General features: G+C 38.6%; 1 protein-coding gene across 1 annotated transcript in view; it reads right to left on the bottom strand.

The window, feature by feature from the left end:
* Positions 1 to 21,503, bottom strand: part of SHMT2 (serine hydroxymethyltransferase 2) — a 290,678-nt gene that overhangs the window by 158,020 nt on the left and 111,155 nt on the right. The window contains 2 exon segments of the mRNA XM_053708176.1: positions 9,610 to 9,749; positions 10,752 to 10,874. Of these exon segments, the coding sequence (XP_053564151.1) occupies positions 9,610 to 9,749; positions 10,752 to 10,874 (263 nt within the window).

The raw sequence follows: 21,503 nt of genomic DNA, 5'->3' as shown, positions 1-21,503 counted from the left end.
GGCGTTTGTCAGGAAACTAGTGTTTGCACATTCATTGACAGTAAATACATATAACAGGTGCTTTCTTGGGTCCCTTTAAATATTTAGGATAATTTACCTGGGGTTTTCCCTCCAGAAAGTGTAAACAACAACTGGTTAAATGGTCTCAATGTTTTGTTTTTTTTGGGGGGGGTTTTGGGAGGGGGGCATTTAAGTGTTTATAAAATGTGACAACAATGGTTTTATTTATTGCATTTGTACACTTTCACATTCATCTGAAGGCTCTGATATGGTCACACAGTAATCATAATAAAATCAATATGGTGGGGTATATGTGAAGTGAAAGTATGTTTATATAATATATTGCAGGGGGTATGCATAAAAAAACCAGGGTGATATGATATGCAGGGGGGGGGTTATGCATGAAGAGACCATGGTGATATTAATATGAGGGGGGGGGTTATGCATGAAGAGACCATGGTGACATGATATGCAGGGGTGTGTATATATATGTGTATATATATATATATATATATGTATATATATATATATATATATATGTGTATATATATATATATGTATATATATATATATATATGTATATATACATACATATATACATACATATATATATATACATATATATATATACATATACATATATACATATATATACATATATATATATACATATACACATATATATATATATATATATATATATATATATATATATATATACACACACACACATACATTGAAAAATGACCTGCAGCAATTTTTTTACTACAAAACAATCTCATTGCAGAAAGTGAAAAAAAAGTTCTGCTTCTGGGGACACATGGGGGGGAAAAAAGCAGATATTTACATATTTGTGGGAGCTGCACACACCATGGTGACTAGTAAGATATGAAAAAGGGAATTATCTCCATTTTGTCTCTAGCATATGGCGGTACATCCAATTCGCTTTTTATATGACATTACTAAATAGAAGTCAAAATAAATCATGATTCAGATACTGTACAGTTCGAAAATTAAGATTTTAGTAAGAATCAACAAAAAGGTATAATGGTTGTGAAAATTTGTACTTTATTGCAGAGGTGTATAATCTTCACTCTTCTTATTGCAAATAAACCAAGCCTACGTGCGCTTGACCCAATAGGGCTTCTTCTGGGCTGCGCTAAAGAAGCCCAATTGGGTGAAATGTTTGGATAAAGGAGACTGAAGATAATATACCTTTGCAATTAATACAAAGTTGCAGTAAAAGGATGTAAGCGTGCCATAGAGAATTCCACAGCTTCCCCGCAGCTCGGATTGGCAGGGTAACCACCTTCCAGTAGTATTTTGAGACCTGCCCTTCCAATACTGCTAGACTGCAGATGGCTCTGTAAGCAACAGGTATTCCTACGGTTGTCCCGCTAGTTAAAAGCTGCATCATCTCCGGGGTCTTATAATGATGACCTAGTGAAGCTTGTGTTTGGATTTAAATGCATGATAAACTAATAGACACAAGGTTAGATGCAATGTGATGAAAGAAACTCACCCGGGGAACTCTTTAAAAACCAAAATGCTTTATTTCCATTGTATTAAAAACTTTTCTTTCATGTAATTAGCAAGAGTCCATGAGCTAGTGACGTATGGGATATACATTCCTACCAGGAGGGGCAAAGTTTCCCAAACCTTAAAATGCCTATAAATACACCCCTCACCACACCCACAAATCAGTTTAACAAACTTTGCCTCCTATGGAGGTGGTGAAGTAAGTTTGTGCTAGATTCTACGTTGATATGCGCTCCGCAGCAGGTTGGAGCCCGGTTTTCCTCTCAGCGTGCAGTGAATGTCAGAGGGATGTGAAGAGAGTATTGCCTATTTGAATGCAATGATCTCCTTCTACGGGGTCTATTTCATAGGTTCTCTGTTATCGGTCGTAGAGATTCATCTCTTACCTCCCTTTTCAGATCGACGATATACTCTTATATATATACCATTACCTCTGCTGATTTTCGTTTCAGTACTGGTTTGGCTTTCTACAAACATGTAGATGAGTGTCCTGGGGTAAGTAAGTCTTATTTTCTGTGACACTCTAAGCTATGGTTGGGCACTTTTTTATAAAGTTCTAAATATATGTATTCAAACATTTATTTGCCTTGACTCAGGATGTTCAACATTCCTTATTTTCAGACAGTCAGTTTCATATTTGGGATAATGCATTTGAATCAATCATTTTTTCTTACCTTAAAAAATTTGACTTTTTCCCTGTGGGCTGTTAGGCTCGCGGGGGCTGAAAATGCTTCATTTTATTGTGTCATTCTTGGCGCGGACTTTTTTGGCGCAAATTTTTTTCTGTTTCCGGCGTCATACGTGTCGCCGGAAGTTGCGTAATTTTTGACGTTCTTTTGCGTCAAAAGTGTCGGCGTTCCGGATGTGGCGTCATTTTTGGCGCCAAAAGCATTTAGGCGCCAAATAATGTGGGCGTCTTATTTGGCGCTAAAAAAATATGGGCGTCACTTTTGTCTCCACATTATTTAAGTCTCATTATTTATTGCTTCTGGTTGCTAGAAGCTTGTTCACTGGCATTTTTTTCCCATTCCTGAAACTGTCATTTAAGGAATTTGATCAATTTTGCTTTATATGTTGTTTTTTCTATTACATATCGCAAGATGTTCCACGTTGCAACTGAGTCAGAAGATACTTCAGGAAAATCGCTGCCCGGTGCTGGAGCTACCAAAGCTAAGTGTATCACTTTTGGTATCTGTTCCTTCAGCTGTTTGTATTAAATGTTATGACAAACTTGTTAATGCAGATACAATTTCTTTTAGTACTGTTACATTACCTGTTGCTGTTCCGTCAACATCTAATACTCAGAGTGTTCCTGATAACATAAGAGATTTTGTTTCTAAATCCATTAAGAAGGCTATGTCTGTTATTTCTCCTTCTAGTATACATAAAAGTCTTTTAAAACTTCTCTTTTTTCAGATGAATTTTTTAAATGAACATCATTATTCTGTTACTGTTAATGGTTCTTCTGGTTCAGAGGTTTCTGTCTCAGAGGTTGATGCCGATAAATCTTTGTATTTGTTCAAGATGGAATTTATTCATTCTTTATTTAAAGAAGTATTAATTGTATTAGAAATAGAGGATTCTGGTCCTCTTGATACTAAAACTAAACGTTTAAATAAGGTTTTTAAATCTCCTGTAGTTATTCCAGAAGTGTTTCCTGTCCCTGATGCTATTTCTGAAGTAATTTCCAGGGAATGGAATAATTTGGGTAATTCATTTACTCCTTTTAAAATGTTTTAAGCAATTATATCCTGTGCCATCTGACAGATTAGAGTTTGGGACAAAATCCCTAAGGTTATGGGGCTGTCTCTACTCCTGCTATATTTTTAGCGGATGTTGCTGCAGCTTCAACTTTTTGGTTAGAAGTTTTAGCGCAACAAGTAACAGATCATAATTCTCATAGCATTATTATTCTATAACATGATAATTATTTTATTTGTGATGCCATCTTTGATATCATTAGAATTGATGTCAGGTATATGTCTCTAACTATTTTAGCTAGAAGAGCTTTATGGCTTAAAACTTGGAATGCTGATATGTCTTCTAAGTCAACTTTGCTTTCCCTTTCTTTCCAGGGTAATAAATTATTCGGTTCTCAGTTGGATTCTTATCTCAACTGTTACTGGAAGGAAGGGAACTTTTTTACCACAGGATAAAAAATCTGAGGTAAATTTAGGTCTAATAATTGTTTTCGTTCCTTTCATCACAACAAGGAACAAAAGCCTGATCCTTCATCCTCAGGAGCGGTATCAGTTTGGAAACCTTCACTTTGGAATATATCCAAGCCTTATAGAAACCCAAAGCCAGCTCCTAAGTCCCCATGAAGGTGCGGCCCTCATTCCAGCTCAGCTGGTATGGGGCAGTTTACGTTCTTTTCAAAGAAATTTGGATCAATTCCGTTCACAATCTCTGGTTTCAGAACATTGTTTCAGAAGGGTACAGAATTGGCTTCAAGTTAAGGCCTCCTGCAAAGAGATTTTTTTCTTTCCCATGTCCCAGTAAACCCAGCAAGGCTCAAGCATTTCTGAAATGTGTTTCAGATCTAGAGTTGGCTGGAGTAATTATGCCAGTTCCAGTTCTGGAACAGGGGCTGGGGTTTTATTCTATCTCTTCATTGTACCAAAGAAGGTCAATTCCTTCAGACCAGTTCCGGATCTATCAATATTGAATCGTTATGTAAGGATACCAACATTCAAGATGGTAGCTGTAAGGACTATCCTGCCTTTTATTCAGCAAGGGCATTATATGTCTACAATAGATTTACAGGATGCATATCTGCATATTCCGATTCATCCAGATCACTTTTAGTTTCTGAGATTCTCTTTTTTTAGACAAGCATTACCAGTTTTGTGGCTCTACCGTTTGGCTTAGCATCAGCTCCAAGAATTTTTACAAAGGTTCTCGGTGCCCTTCTGTCTGTATTCAGAGAACAGGGTATTGGTATTTCCTTATTTGGACGATATCTTGGTACTTGCTCAGTCTTCACATTTAACAGAATCTCATACGAATCGACTTGTGTTGTTTCTTCAAGATCATGGTTGGAGGATCAATTTACCAAAAAGTTCATTGATTCCTCAGACAAGGGTAACCTTTTTAGGTTTCCAGGTAGATTCAGTGTCTATGACTCTGTCTTTGTCAGACAAGAGAAGTCTAACATTGATATCAGCTTGTCAAAACCTTCAGTCACAATCATTCCCTTTGGTAGCCTTATGCATGGAAATTTTAGGTCTTATGACTGCTGCATCGGACGCGATCTCCTTTGCTCATTTTCACATGCGACCTCTTCAGCTCTGTATGCTGAACCAATGGTGCAGGGATTACACAAAGATATCTCAATTAATATCTTTTAAAACAGATTGTACGTCACTCTCTGACGTGGTGGACAGATCACCATCGTTTAGTTCAGGGGGCTTCTTTTGTTCTTCCGACCTGGACTGTAATTTCAACAGATGCAAGTCTTACAGGTTGGGGAGCTGTGTGGGGGTCTCTGACGGCACAAGGGGTTTGGGAATCTCAGGAGGTGAGATTACCGATCAATATTTTGAACTCCGTGCAATTTTCAGAGCTCTTCAGTCTTGGCCTCTTCTGAAGAGAGAGTCGTTCATTTGTTTTCAGACAATGTCACAACTGTGGCATACATCAATCATCAAGGAGGGACTCACAGTCCTCTGGCTATGAAAGAAGTATCTCGAATTCTGGTTTGGGCGGAATCCAGCTCCTGTCTAATCTCTGCGGTTCATTTCCCAGGTATAGACAATTAGGAAGCGGATTATCTCAGTCGTCAAACGTTGTATCCGGGCGAATGGTCTCTTCACCCAGAGGTATTTCTTCAGATTGTTCAAATGTGGGAACTTCCAGAAATAGATCTGATGGTTTCTCATTTAAACAAGAAACTTCCCAGGTATCTGTTCAGACCCCGGGATCCTCAGGCGGAGGCAGTGAATGCATTATCACTTCCTTGGAAGTATCATCCTGCCTATATCTCTCCGCCTCTAGTTCTTCTTCCAAGAGTAATCTCCAAGATTCTGAAGGAATGCTCGTTTGTTCTGCTGGTAGCTCCAGCATGGACGGATTCTTTTTCGGATGGCCTCTTGCCAACCGTGGGCTCTTCCGTTAAGACCAGACCTTCTGTCGCAAGGTCCTTTTTTCCATCAGGATCTCAAATCTTTAAATTTAAGGGTATGGAGATTGAGCGCTTGATTCTTGGTCAAAGAGGTTTCTCTGACTCTGTGATTAATACTATGTTACAGGCTCGTAAATCTGTATCTAGAGAGATATATTATAGAGTCTGGAAGACATATTTCTTAGTGTCTTCTCATCATTTTTCCTGTCATTCTTTTAGAATTCCGAGAATTTTTTTTTTACAGTTTCTTCAGGATGGTTTAGATAAAGGTTTGTCCGCAAGTTCCTTGACAGGACAAATCTCTGCCCTTTCTGTTCTTTTTCACAGAAAGATTGCTAATCTTCCTGATATTCATTGTTTTGTACAAGACTTGGTTCGTATAAAACCTGTCATTCAGTCAATTTCTCCTCCTTGGAGTTTGAATTTGGTTCTGGGGGCTCTTCTAGCTCCTCCTTTTGAACCCATGCATTCATTTGGACATTAAACTTCTTTCTTGGAAAGTTTTGTTTCTTTTGGCCATCTCTTCTGCCAGAAGAGTCTCTGAATTATCTGCTCTTTCTTGTGAGTCTCCTTTTCTGATTTTTCATCAGGATAAGGCGGTGTTGCGAACTTCTTTTGAATTTTTTCCTAAGGTTGTGTATTCTAACAACATTAGTAGAGAAATTGTGGTTCCTTCATTATGTCCTAATCCTAAGAATTCTAAGGAGAAATCATTGCATTCTTTGGATGTTGTTAGAGCTTTGTATTATTATGTTGAAGCTACTAAGTCTTTCCGAAAGACTTCTAGTCTATTTTTCATCTTTTCTGGTTCTAGAAAAAGCCAGAAAGCTTCTGCCATTTCTTTGGCATCTTGGTTGAAATCTTTAATTAATCATGCCTATGTCGAGTCGGGTAAAACTCTGCCTCAAAGGATTACAGCTCATTCTACTAGGTCAGTTTCTACTTCCTGGGCATTTAGGAATGAAGCTTCGGTTGATCAGATTTGCAAAGCAGCAACTTGGTCCTCTTTGCATACTTTTACTAAATTCTACCATTTTGATGTGTTTTCTTCTTCTGAAGCAGTTTTTGGTAGAAAAGTACTTCAGGCAGCGGTTTCAGTTTGAATCTTCTGCTTATGTTTTCATTAAACTTTATTTTGGGTGTGGATTATTTTCAGCAGGAATTGGCTGTCTATTTTATCCCTCCCTCTCTAGTGACTCTTGCGTGGAAAGATCCACATCTTGGGTAGTCATTATCCCATACGTCACTAGCTCATGGACTCTTGCTAATTACATGAAAGAAAACATAATTTATGTAAGAACTTACCTGATAAATTCATTTCTTTCATATTAGCAAGAGTCCATGAGGCCCACCCTTTTTGTGGTGGTTATGATTTTTTTGTATAAAGCACAATTATTCCAGTTCCTTATTTTATATGCTTTTGCACTTTTTTCTTATCACCCCACTTCTTGGCTATTCGTTAAACTGATTTGTGGGTGTGGTGAGGGGTGTATTTATAGGCATTTTAAGGTTTGGGAAACTTTGCCCCTCCTGGTAGGAATGTATATCCCATACGTCACTAGCTCATGGACTCTTGCTAATATGAAAGAAATGAATTTATCAGGTAAGTTCTTACATAAATTATGTTTTTTTCGGCAGTGCAAAGAGAACAAAGGGTGTTTTACTCAAACACCCATATTGATCAAAGGTAGCGCCAAGGGGTCAGCTGACGCGTTTCGGCCTATCGCCGTAGTCCAAGCTGGACTACGGCGATAGGCCGAAACGCGTCAGCTGACCCCTTGGCGCTACCTTTGATCAATATGGGTGTTTGAGTAAAACACCCTTTGTTCTCTGTGCACTGCCGAAAAAACGTTTTTAATACAATGGAAATAAAGCATTTTGGTTTTTAAAGAGTTCCCCGGGTGAGTTTCTTTCATCACATTGATTCCAGCACCTGAAACCAGGGTTGAACTCAGCATTGAGGAGCGGAAACACGGAACACAGACCCCGGATGCACATAGTGCTCACAGAGCAGGAAGGAGTCGGGTCAGCGTTGCCGAAGAGGAGAGGGGCAGCGGTGAGTAGAAAAGTTTATGCACTACAGGCAAAGTTCCTTTTTTGGTATATGAAGCAGACATTATTTCCTTTACCCGGCAAACTGCTCTCTCCGCGGACCGGAACCGGTCAATCACACAAAAGAAATACAAGTGTGTATATATTTTATGACCGAGACTGACCCGACTTTCCTTACAAATTTGTGTTTACTTTCCTGTGACTATTCTGTGGAATTCAATATATATATAAATACAAAAAGTGGACCGTGAATTTATATTGGAACAAAAAAGACTGTTTATTTGAATTAGCCGATCTTAAAAGTGAGAAGGTCAATTTCATATATTGACAAGGTTAGATGCACCCTAGCTGCGGTGTGGAGTGCTGAGAGCCTGCAGTTGGAGTGCTTGGCTGCTTTATTGTCAGACATATTTTTGGTTACAAACTGTGAGCGGGGGCTGTCCAGGAAAATCAAATGTGACGTAAAATTAGCAGAATTCAGGATCATCAGTACCGCTCAGTTTCCTAGCGGTTTCTATATGCGGCAGTAGAAGAAGAGAAGATAACTGGTCCGCCGCATATAGGAACTGCTAGGATACTGAGCCTGCTTCCAAAGGTCACTAAAATCGGTGCATTGCGCAGGCGCAAAAAACTGGAACGCGGAGGCACGAGAAGTTTCTTGCTGAAGAGGAAGGAAAAAGGGTTATGACGAAATAGAGGAGGGGGCTGGCGGCCATTTCAAAACTCCAGAGGGACATTTAGCAAGTCATTTTTCTTGAAAACAATATATTTAGCAAAATTGTGCTACATTTTGAAATATTTATCCTAGTAAACATTATCTGTAGGAGTAAGGACATTTTTTGGGTTTACTGTCCCTTTAACATCTCTGCTGTGGTGCTCTTTGCCTCCTCCTGCTGGCCAGGAGTGATATTCCCAACAGTAATTAATGATGATCCGTGGACTCACCGTGTTATTAGAAAGAAAAGTGTGCAGCAAACATCAAGTCAACAGCCTTCTTTGCCTTTTAAGTTTTTAATAAAGATTTAAATGTAACTACACATTGCCAAAAAGATCCATCTTATTCTTAACATCTTATGAATCAATAGCAGAGTATCTGATCAGGCAGCGGGACAGCTGGGAAGTTCTAGCTTGCTATTAGAGCATCTGAAGGTGCTCTCTTTCTGTGAGTATTCTGAACACTATTTCATACCGCTTTGACAGAGACTGTGCTATGCCATTTTTGGTGCCCTTGTTTCCATTGTGTTTTATGTTGGGGTTTTTGCCTGTGTGATGGGATGACAATGGATTTAAAAATAAAAAAAACGTGTACTATTAAGAATCAATAGTACAATGTTCCATACTAGTATCACACAGCTTTACCAATAACTACATGCGAGTATAATATATTGTTATAGTTCTTTTTAATCCTCTGTATAATACGAGTTGTGAACTAAATTTATCAACCCAGACCTCTATATTGCTGGCTTTTCTATACAAATAATACAATTACAAAATGCCAGAGAGAAATGTTAGGCCCTAAAATATACAAAACAAAATAATTTCTAGCTTGTCACATTACAGCTTAAAAATGGAGCAAACCAATTATCCATATGTTTTTACTTATTACTACTTCTTGTATGGGTTCATTCATTTGTAGACAAACACAGCAGGAGACTTCAAGAATGCCAAAGGCTGTCCTACAAACTAAATAAGCTTATCATTTTAGGAGATTTGTTGGGCGCATAGGCTGTAAAAAGTTGTGTTTCTATTAGTTATCAGACTTGTTCTTAGTCCTCTAACTGTATAACGGAATGAGAAAAACATTCATGGACACATAAAAACTGCATTTCTATCATGTAATTATGAAAAACAAGTTACTATGCGTGATAAAATATCAAGAACAAAAATATGTTTACCTGGCTCCTCGAAGAGTCTTGTGTGTTGTAGTTGTGACAACATCTGCATAATCAAATGGAGACGGAATGGCACCAGTTGCCACAAGGCCGCTAATGTGAGCCATGTCTGCCAGGAGGTACGCTTTCACTTCCTCACACACCTGCACAGACAGACACCATCAATATGTAAGAGACAACATCCCGTTTGTGTTACTGTGTAATACAGAATGTTACAGCGTCAATCAGATATAGCTTTATCTATAATAACTGTGTGTACTGTGAGATGAAGGTGAATGCAAATACATGGCCATGATAGTTGCTTTCTAATGTATTCTGGGGTTATTCTTTTTTTCTTCATTTTTTAATGCTCAAAAGGCTCAGTTTTCAGTTGCGATTTCTGAGTTGAAATGACGTATATTTTCATACATCTGCTGCAAATTTACCCCCTAGAGAGATTTTGGTCTTGCAGCTTAAAGGTTGAGGTTTCTCCAGTGTTTCTACTTCACCACTAGAATAGCAATAATTAGCTTGAAATAGCTAATCATTTTCTAAAGCTGATCTAAACATAAAAAAAGTGTCTCAGCATAATTCAGATTTAACCCTGTGAACATATTGTAGAGCAGAACATATACCATTATAACATGAGACAGGGTAGTTTGTTTTGGTGAAATAAAACTGTAGGACAACTGCATTATCATTGCTTATGATACTAAACAAATTCATACAATAGTCATTAGTTTACATGTTACACCTACCTGTGGCCGAAGAGCACTGCACCCTCAATATGGAACAAACTACATTCCTAGTAAATTGAATAAATATGCAGAATCCATAGTAACTATAGACCTAAAGGGACACTGTAGTCAAGACATTTTTGAACACTCATTTGAAAGATCAGCATTTAGACAATGATTTTTATTTTATTTTTTGGCCAGAGCAGGTAAACACTAGGGACCTGAAACACAATGTGTTTATCCCTTACAAACACAAAGCGCCGCTTCGGAGCTGAAGAGAACTGCTGGTCCAATGCATGTATTTAGCATGTCTGTGGTGGTTCAGCATATAGCAGACAAGTTAGGTATACAGAAGACCTGTTGTGTCACAAGTGTACAACACTAATGTCACAAGAATACCAAGTGAAAGGTTATAAACAAAGCAAATACCTTTTTCATTCGTGCATAATCAATCAGACGTGCATAAGCGCTTGTCCCAGCAATGATGAGCTTTGGTCGGAAAAGACGTGCTGTAACTTCCAGTTGGTCATAGTCTATTAGGCCTGTTGCTGGCTTAAAGAAAGGAAGAAGAGATATGAACAGTTGTCTTTAGAACGTTAGACAACAGACAATATATGGGCTTTGTCATATCAGGACAGATAATCATAGTTGCACGTACATTTATATATTTTTATAAATGCATATATTTAATTTTACTCTCACGTGCTTGTTTTCACAAGGTATCCTGTCAATTACTAAACTTTTAATTTTGGAAATCTGAAAAGGAAAGTTACAAGTAAAGCTGTAAAGACGACATATCTGATAACATTGCATCGGTCAAGACTGATGCCAATATCTTTGAATATGATGATTAAATGATAGCTCAAAATGCTTTATAATGACACATGAACTAGAGTTGAGTAGCATTGCCATTTAATGCATAAGCCATGTATCTATACAGTTATATTCACAAAAAGTAATAACATAGTACAGGCACAAATCCCTAAATCTAGAATTTTAAAAAAAATCTAGATGTTATCAGATAACTATTGTTTGGTCCTGATAATAGTACAAAAAAAACCCTATACATTTTGAGAGTTTGTATTAGAAAGTTTAACCCCTTAATGACCGAGGACGTGCAGGGTACGTCCTCTAAAAAAAGGCAGTTAACGCCTGAGGACGTACCCTGCACGTCCTCAGTCTGGAAAGCAGCTGGAAGCGATCCTGCTCGCTTCCAGCTGCTTTCCGGTTATTGCAGTGATGCCTCGACATCGAGGCATCCTGCAATAACACTTTCTGGCCATCCGATGCAGAGAGAGCCACTCTGTGGCCCTCTCTGCACCGGACATCGATGGCCGGTATCGTTGGTGGGTGGGAGCCGACTTGGGAGGCGGGTGGGCGGCCATCGGTGAGATCTGGAAGGTGGAGGGGGGCGGGATCGGGGGCGGAGCCTTCGGGGCGCGCACGGGCGCGCGCGCGTTCACGGTGGGTGGCGGGCGGGCGCGTGCACGGGGCGGGAGCGGGTGGGAACCGCTACACTACAGAAAAAAAGTAAAGAGTAAAGTGTATTAAAAAATGAAATAAACATTTTTAAAAAAAAAGCATTTAAGCGATCTGGAAGGGGTGGGGGGTTGGTATTGGGGGGGGGGAAGCTACACTACAGAAAAAGGATTTTTTTTTAATAAAAAAACATATTTTCACTAAAATGGGTACTGGCAGACAGCTGCCAGTACCCAAGATGGTGCACATTAAGTCAGAGGGGGAGGGTTAGAGAGCTGTTGGGTGGGGGATCAGTGAGGTTGGGGGCTAAGGGGGATCCTACACAGAAGCATATGTAAATATGCTAAAACAAAATGCACAAAAATGCACAAATTTTCCTTTTATTTTAGTACTGGCAGAGTTTCTGCCAGTACTTAAGATGGAGGGGACATTTGTGGGGTAGGGGAGGGAAGAGAGATGTTTGGGAGGGATCAGGGGGTCTGATGTTTCAGGTGGGAGGCTGATCTCTACACTAAAGCTAAAATTAACCCTGCAAGCTCCCTACAAGCTACCTAATTAACCCCTTCACTGCTAGCCATAATACACGTGTGATGCGCAGCGCCATTTAGCAGCATTCTAATTACCAAAAAGCAACGCCAAAGTCATATATGTCTCCTATTTCTGAACAAAGGGGATCCCAGAGAAGCATTTACAACCATTTGTGCCATAATTGCACAAGCTGTTTGTAAATGATTTCAGTGACAAACCTAAAATTGTGAAAAATGTAATGTTTTTTTTAATTTGATCGCATTTGGCGGTGAAATGGTGGCATGAAATATACCAAAATGGGCCTAGATCAATACTTGGGGTTGTCTACACTACACTACACTAAAGCTAAAAATACCCCAAAAAGCTCCTTACATGCTCCCTAATTAACCCCTTCACTGCTGGGCATAATACACGTGTGGTGCGCAGTGGCATTTAGCGGCCTTCTAATTACCAAAAAGCAATGCCAAAGCCATATATGTCTGCTATTTCTGAACAAAGGGGATCCCAGAGAAGAATTTACAACCATTTATGCCATAATTGCACAAGCAGTTTGTAAATAATTTCAGTGAGAAACTGAAAGTTTGTGAAAAAATTTGTGAAAAAGTGAACAATTTTTTGTATTTGATCGCATTTGGCGGTGAAATGGTGGCATGAAATATACCAAAATGGGCCTAGATCAATACTTTGGGATGTCTTCTAAAAAAAAAATATATATATGTCAATGGATATTCAGGGATTCCTGAAAGATATCAGTGTCCCAATGTAACTAGCGCTAATTTTGAAAAAAAAATGTTTTGAAAATAGCAAAGTGCTACTTGTATTTATGGCCCTATAAGTTACAAAAAAAGCAAAGAAGATGTAAACATTGGGTATTTCTAAACTCAGGACAAAATTTAGAAACTATTTAGCATGGGTGTTTTTTGGTGGTTCAAAGTTAGATTTTGGGGTTCAAAGTTAGAAAAAGTGTGTTTTTTTTCCATTTTTCCTCATATTTTATAATTTTTTTTATAGTAAATGATAAGATATGATGAAAATAATGGTATTTTTAGAAAGTCCATTTAATGGCGAGAAAAACGGTATATAATATGTGTGGGTACAGTAAATGAGTAAGAGGAAAATTTCAGCTAAACACAAACACTGCAGAAATGTAAAAATAGCCTTGGTCCCAAACGGACAGAAAATGGAAAAGTGCTCTGGTCACTAAGGGGTTAAGGATGTGAATGAATTGAAAATAAAAAATAAACCTTGTGTCCTTTTGGAGAACATTAATAACATTTTTGGGGGGCGCAACAATCGAAGATAGGTTTTTGTATTAATTTCTTCTTTTTCTGAATGCTATAGCATTTAGTATATTTCTTCACAATTAATTGTCATTTATTTTATACCATAATCCGATTTTAAACAGTCTGTGTGGAGACACAAGCAACAGAGGGCGCCTCCTAGTATTGCACTGTGATGTGCTAAACAGATGAATAGAAGAGAATCACTGTACTTAATTGTGGTGCTGAGTAACACAGACTAGGATCTCTCAGTGACCCAGCTCACTGCTCCAGCGGTTATGTGATCAAGCAGACTCACTCCTCTCAGACTTGTGCTTGTAGCATAAAAAGAAAATTTATGCTTACCTGTTAAATTTGTTTCTTTTAGACACGATGAGTCCACGGATTTCATCCTTACTTGTGGGATACAATACCAAAGCTAGAGTACACGGATGATAACGGAGGGACAAGACAGGGAACCTAAAAGGAAGGCACCACTGCTTGAAGAACCTTTCTCACAAAATCAGCCTCAGCCGAGGCAAAAACATAATTTATGTAAGAACTTACCTGATAAATTAATTTCTTTCATATTGGCAAGAGTCCATGAGTTAGTGACGTATGGGATATACAATCCTACCAGGAGGGGCAAAGTTTCCCAAACCTCAAAATGCCTATAAATACACCCCTCACCACACCCACAATTCAGTTTAACGAATAGCCAAGTAGTGGGGTGATAAAGAAAGGAGTAAAAAGCATCAACAAAGGAATTTGGAAATAATTGTGCTTTATACAAAAGAAATCATAACCACCATAAAAAGGGTGGGCCTCATGGACTCTTGCCAATATGAAAGAAATTAATTTATCAGGTAAGTTCTTACATAAATTATGTTTTCTTTCATGTAATTGGCAAGAGTCCATGAGCTAGTGACGTATGGGATAGCAATACCCAAGATGTGGAACTCCACGCAAGAATCACTAGAGAGGGAGGGATACAAAATAAAAACAGCCATTTTACACTGAAAAAATTAATCCACAACCCAAAAAATAAGTTTATTCTCATAAATGAAAGGAAAAAACTTAAATCAAAAGCAGAAGAATCAAACTGAAACAGCTGCCTGAAGAACTTTTCTACCAAAAACTGCTTGTGAAGAAGCAAATACATCAAAACGGGAGAATTTAGTAAATGTATGCAAAGAAGACCAAGTTGCTGCTTTGCAAATCTGATCAACTGAAGCTTCATTCTTAAAAGCCCACGAAGTAGACACTGATCTAGTAAAATGAGCTGTAATTATCTGAGGCGGGGCTTGAACCAACTCCAAATAAGCTTGATGAATCAAAAACTGTAACCACAAAGCCAAGGAAACAGCAGAAGCCTTCTGACCTTTCTAGAACCAGAAAAGATAACAAATAGACTAGAAGTCTTCCTGAAATCTTTAGTAGCTTCAACATAATATTTCAAATCTCTTACCACATCCAAAGAATGTAAGAATCTCTCCAAAGAATTCTTAGGATTAGGACACAAGGAAGGAACAACAATTTCTCTATTAATGTTGTTAGAATTCACAACCTTAGGTAAGAATTTAAATAAAGTTTGCAAAACCCGTCTTATCCTGATGAAAAATCAGAAAAGGAGATTCACAAGAGAGAGCGGATAATTCAGAAACTCTTCTAGCAGAAGAGATGGCCAAAAGAAACACTTTCCAAGATAGTAGTTTAATGTCCAAAGAATGTATAGGCTCAAACTGAGGAGCCTGTAAAGCCTTCAAAACTAAAATTAAGACTCCAGGGAGGAGAGATTGATTTAATGACAGGCTTGATACGAACCAAAGCCTGCACAAAACAATGAATATCAGGAAGTTTAGCAATCTTTCTGTGAAATAAAACCGAAAGAGCAGAGATTTGTCCTTTCAAGGAACTTGCAGACAAACCTTTATCCAAACCATCCTGAAGAAACTAAAATTCTAGGAATTCTAAAAGAATGCCAAGAGAATTTATGAGAAGAACACCATGAAATGTAAGTCTTCCAAACTCGATAATAAATTTTTCTAGAAACAGATTTACGAGCCTGTAACATAGTATTAATCACTGAGTCAGAGAAACCTCTATGACTAAGCGCTCAATCTCCATACCTTCAAATTTAATGATTTGAGATCCTGATGGAAAAACGGACCTTGAGTTAGAAGGTCTGGCCTTAGTGGAAGTGGCCAAGGTTGGCAACTGGACATTCGGACAAGATCCGCATACCAAAACCTGTGAGGCCATGCTGGAGCTACCAGCAGCACAAACGATTGCTCCATGATGATCTTGGAGATCACTCTTGGAAGAAGAACTAGAGGCAGGAAAATATAAGCAGGTTGATAACACCAAGGAAGTGTCAATGCATCCACTGCTTCCGCCTGAGGATCCCTGGACCCGGACAGGTACCTGGGAAGTTTTTTGTTTAGATGAGATGACATCAGATCTATTTCTGGAAGCCCCCACATCTGAGCAATTTGAGAAAACACATCTGGGTGGAGAGACCTTTCTCCCGGATGTAAAGTCTGACGACTGAGATAATCCGCTTCCCAATTGTCTATACCTGGGATATGAACCGCAGAGATTAGACAGGAGCTGGATTCCGCCCAAACAAGTATCCGAGATACTTCTTTCATAGCTTGAGGACTGTGAGTCCCACCCTGATGATTGACATATGCCACAGTTGTGACATTGTCTGAAAACAAATGAATGGTTCTCTCTTCACCAAAATTGAAGAGCCCTGAGAATCGCACGGAGTTCCAAAATATTGATAGGTAATCTCGCCTCTTGAGATTTCCAAACTCCTTGTGCTGTCAGAGATCCCCAAACAGCTCCCCAACCTGAAAGACTTGCATCTGTTGTGATCACAGTCCAGGTTGGACGGAGGAAAGAGGCTCCTAAAATTATACGATGGTGATCTAACCACCAAGTCAGAGAAAGTCGAACATTGGGATTTAAGGATATTAATTGTGATATCCGTGTATAATCCCTGCACCATTGGTTCAGCATACAAAGCTGGAGAGGTCTCATATGAAAACCAGCTAAGGGCATCACGTCCGATGCTGCATTCATGAGACCTAAAACTTCCATACACATAGCTACTGAAAGGAATGACAGACTGAAGGTACCGACAGGCTGCAACCAATTTCAAATGTCTCTTGTCTGTTAGAGACAAAGTCATGGACACTGAATCTATCTGGAAACCTAATAAGGTTACCCTTGTCTGAGGAATCAAAGAACTTTTTGGTAAATTGATCCTCCAACCATGTCTTCAAAGAAACACTAGCTTATTTGTGTGAGAGCCTGCAGAATGTAAAGACTGAGTGAGTACCAAGATATCGTCCAAATAAGGAAACACCGCAATACCCGCTCTCTGATTACAGAAAGTAGGGCACCTAGAACCTTTGAAAAGATTCTTGGAGCTGTTGCTAGGCCAAAAGGAAGAGCAACACATTGGTAATGCTTGTCTAGAAAAGAGAATCTTAGGAACTAATAATGATCTAGATGAATCGGAATATGAAGATATGCATCCTGTAAGTCTATTGTGGACATATAATGCCCTTGCTGAAAAGCAGGCAGAATAGTCCTTATAGTCACCATTTTGAAAGTTGCTACTCTTACATATCGATTCATAATCTTTAGATCCAGAACTGGTCTGAATGAATTTTCTTTCTTTGGAACAATGAATAGATTTGAATAAAACCCCAGACCCTGTTCCTGAAACGGAACGGTCATGATTACCCCTGATAACTCCAGGTCTGAAACATACTTCAGAAAAGCCTGAGCCTTTACTGGGTTTACCGGAATGCGTGAGAAAAAATCTTCTCACAGGCGGTCTTACTCTGAATCCTATTCTGTACCCCTGAGAGACAATACTCTGGATCAATTTGGTCCAAATTCATTGGATTCAAACATGTTTGAAAAATTTTAATCTGCCCCTACCAGCTGAGCTGGAAGGAGGGCCGCGCCTTCATGCGGACTTGGGGGCTGATTTTGATCTCTTAAATGGCTTGGATTTATTCCAGTTTGAAGAAGTTTCCAATTGGAAGCAGATTCCTTGGGGGAAGGATTAGGTTTCTGTTCCTTATTTTGTCGAAAGGAACAAAAATGGTTAAAAGCTTTAGATTTACCCTTAGGTTTTTTATCCTGAGGCAAAAAATCTCCCTTCCCCAGTAACAGTTGAAATTATTGAATCCAACTGAGAACCAAATAATTTATTACCTTGGAAAGAAAGAGATAGCAATCTGGATTTAGAAGTCATATCAGCATTCCAAGATTTGAGCCACAAAGCTATTCTAGCTAAAATAACTAAAGAAATAGATTTAACATCAATTTTGATAATATCAAAAATGGCATCACAAATGAAATTAGCATGTTGAATCAACTTAACAATGCTAGACAAATCATGATCCGATACTTGTTGCGCTAAAGTATCCAACCAAAAAGTTGAAGCAGCTTCAACATCAGCCAAAGAAATTGCAGGCTGAAGAAGATGACCTGAATATAAATAAGCTTTCCTTAGATAAGATTCAAGTTTCTTATCTAAAGGATCTTTAAAAAAAAGTACTATCTTCCGTAGGAATAGTAGTACGTTTAGCAAGAGTAGAGATAGCCCCATCAACTTTGGGGATCTTTTAACAAAACTCCAATCTAATTACTGGCAAAGGATACAATGTTTTAAACCTTGAAGAAGGAATAAAAGTACCACCAGGTTTATTCCATTCCTTAGAAATCATATCAGAAATAGCATCAGGAACTGGAAAAACCTCTGAAATAACCACAGGAGGTTTATAAACAGAATTTAAACGTTTACTAGTTTTAATAGCAAGAGGACTAGTTTCCTCCATATCCAATGTTATCAACACTTCTTTTAACAAAGAATGAATATACTCCAATTTAAATGAATAAGAGGATTCATCAGTGTCAATATCTGAGGCAGGATCTTCTGAATCAGATCCTCATCAGAGAAGGATAATTCAGTATGTTGCTGGTCATTTGAAATTTCATCAACCTTATGAGAAGTTTTAAAAAACCTTTTACATTTATTAGAAGGCGGAATGGCAGACAAAGCCTTCTGAATAGAATCAGAAATAAATTATTTTAAATTTACAGGTATATCTTGTGCATTAGATGTTGAGGGAACAGCAACAGGTAATGAACTACTACTGATGGATACATTATCTGCATGTAAAAGTTTATCATAACTATTACAAACCACAGTTGGAGGTATAATCTCCACAAGTTTACAACAAATGCACTTAGCTTTGGTAGAACGGTTATCAGGCAGTAGGGATCCAGCAGTGAATTCTGAGACAGAAACAGATTGAGACATCTTGCAAATGTAAGAGAAAAAAAACATAATTTATGTAAGAACTTTCCTGATAAATTCATTTCTTTCATATTAGCAAGAGTCCATGAGCTAGTGACGTATGGGATATACATTCCTACCAGGAGGGGCAAAGTTTCCCAAACCTCAAAATGCCTATAAATACACCCCTCACCACACCCACAAATCAGTTTAACGAATAGCCAAGAAGTGGGGTGATAAGAAAAAAGTGCGAAGCATAAAAATAAGGAATTGGAATAATTGTGCTTTATACAAAAAAATCATAACCACCACAAAAAAGGGTGGGCCTCATGGACTCTTGCTAATATGAAAGAAATGAATTTATCAGGAAAGTTCTTACATAAATTATGTTTTCTTTCATGTAATTAGCAAGAGTCCATGAGCTAGTGACGTATGGGATAATGACTACCCAAGATGTGGATCTTTCCACGCAAGAGTCACTAGAGAGGGAGGGATAAAATAAAGACAGCCAATTCCTGCTGAAAATAATCCACACCCAAAATAAAGTTTATTGAAAAAATGAGCAGAAGAATCAAACTGAAACCGCTGCCTGAAGTACTTTTCTACCAAAAACTGCTTCAGAAGAAGAAAACACATCAAAATGGTAGAATTTAGTAAAAGTATGCAAAGAGGACCAAGTTGCTGCTTTGCAAATCTGATCAACCGAAGCTTCATTCCTAAACGCCCAGGAAGTAGAAACTGACCTAGTAGAATGAGCTGTAATCCTTTGAGGCGGAGTTTTACCCGACTCGACATAGGCAAGATGAATTAAAGATTTCAACCAAGATGCCAAATAAATGGCAGAAGCTTTCTGGCCTTTTCTAGAACCGGAAAAGATAACAAATAGACTAGAAGTCTTTCGGAAAGACTTAGTAGCTTCAACATAATATTTCAAAGCTCTAACAACATCCAAAGAATGCAACGATTTCTCCTTAGAATTCTTAGGATTAGGACATAATGAAGGAACCACAATTTCTCTACTAATGTTGTTGGAATTCACAACCTTAGGTAAAAATTCAAAAGAAGTTCGCAACACCGCCTTATCCTGATGAAAAATCAGAAAAGGAGACTCACAAGAAAGAGCAGATAATTCAGAGACTCTTCTGGCAGAAGAGATCGCCAAAAGGAACAAAACTTTCCAAGAAAGTAATTTAATGTCCAATTAATGCATGGGTTCAAAAGGAGGAGCTTGAAGAGCCCCCAGAACCAAATTCAAACTCCAAGGAGGAGAAATTGACTTAATGACAGGTTTTATACGAACCAAAGCTTGTACAAAACAATGAATATCAGGAAGATTAGCAATCTTTCTGTGAAAAAGAACAGAAAGAGCAGAGATTTGTCCTTTCAAGGAACTTGCGGACAAACCTTTATCTAAATCATCCTGAAGAAACTGTAAAATTCTAGGTATTCTAAAAGAATGCAAAGAAAAATGATGAGAAAGACACCAAGAAATATAAGTCTTCCAGACTCTATAATATATCTCTCTAGATACAGATTTACGAGCCTGTAACATAGTATTAATCACAGAGTCAGAGAAACCTCTTTGACCAAGAATCAAGCGTTCAATCTCCATACCTTTAAATTTAAGGATTTGAGATCCTGATGGAAAAAAGGACCTTGCGACAGAAGGTCTGGTCTTAACGGAAGAGTCCACGGTTGGCAAGAGGCCATCCGGACAAGATCCGCATACCAAAACCTGTGAGGCCATGCCGGAGCTACCAGCAGAACAAACGAGCATTCCTTCAGAATCTTGGAAGAAGAACTAGAGGCGGAAAGATATAGGCAGGATGATACTTCCAAGGAAGTGATAATGCATCCACTGCCTCCGCCTGAGGATCCCGGGATCTGGACAGATACCTGGGAAGTTTCTTGTTTAGATGAGATGCCATCAGATCTATTTCTGGAAGTTCCCACATTTGAACAATCTGAAGAAAAACCTCTGGGTGTAGAGACCATTCGCCCGGATGCAACGTTTGGCGACTGAGATAATCCGCTTCCCAATTGTCTATACCTGGGATATGAACCGCAGAGATTAGACAGGAGCTGGATTCCGCCCAAACCAGAATTTGAGATACTTCTTTCATAGCCAGAGGACTGTGAGTCCCTCCTTGATGATTGATGTATGCCACAGTTGTGACATTGTCTGTCTGAAAACAAATGAACGATTCTCTCTTCAGAAGAGGCCAAGACTGAAGAGCTCTGAAAATTGCACGGAGTTCCAAAATATTGATTGGTAATCTCACCTCCTGAGATTCCCAAACTCCTTGTGCCGTCAGAGATCCCCACACAGCTCCCCAACCTGTAAGACTTGCATCTGTTGAAATTACAGTCCAGGTCGGAAGAACAAAAGAAGGCCCCTGAAATAAACGATGGTGATCTGTCCACCACGTCAGAGAGTGTCATACAATCGGTTTTAAAGATATTAATTGAGATATCTTTGTGTAATCCCTGCACCATTGATTCAGCATACAGAGCTGAAGAGGTCGCATGTGAAAACGAGCAAAGGGGATCGCGTCCGATGCAGCAGTCATAAGACCTAGAATTTCCATGCAT

Source organism: Bombina bombina, chromosome 3, assembly GCF_027579735.1.
Source record: "Bombina bombina isolate aBomBom1 chromosome 3, aBomBom1.pri, whole genome shotgun sequence".
Classification (NCBI taxonomy): domain Eukaryota; kingdom Metazoa; phylum Chordata; class Amphibia; order Anura; family Bombinatoridae; genus Bombina; species Bombina bombina.
This window is presented reverse-complemented; position numbering and strand designations above follow the sequence as displayed.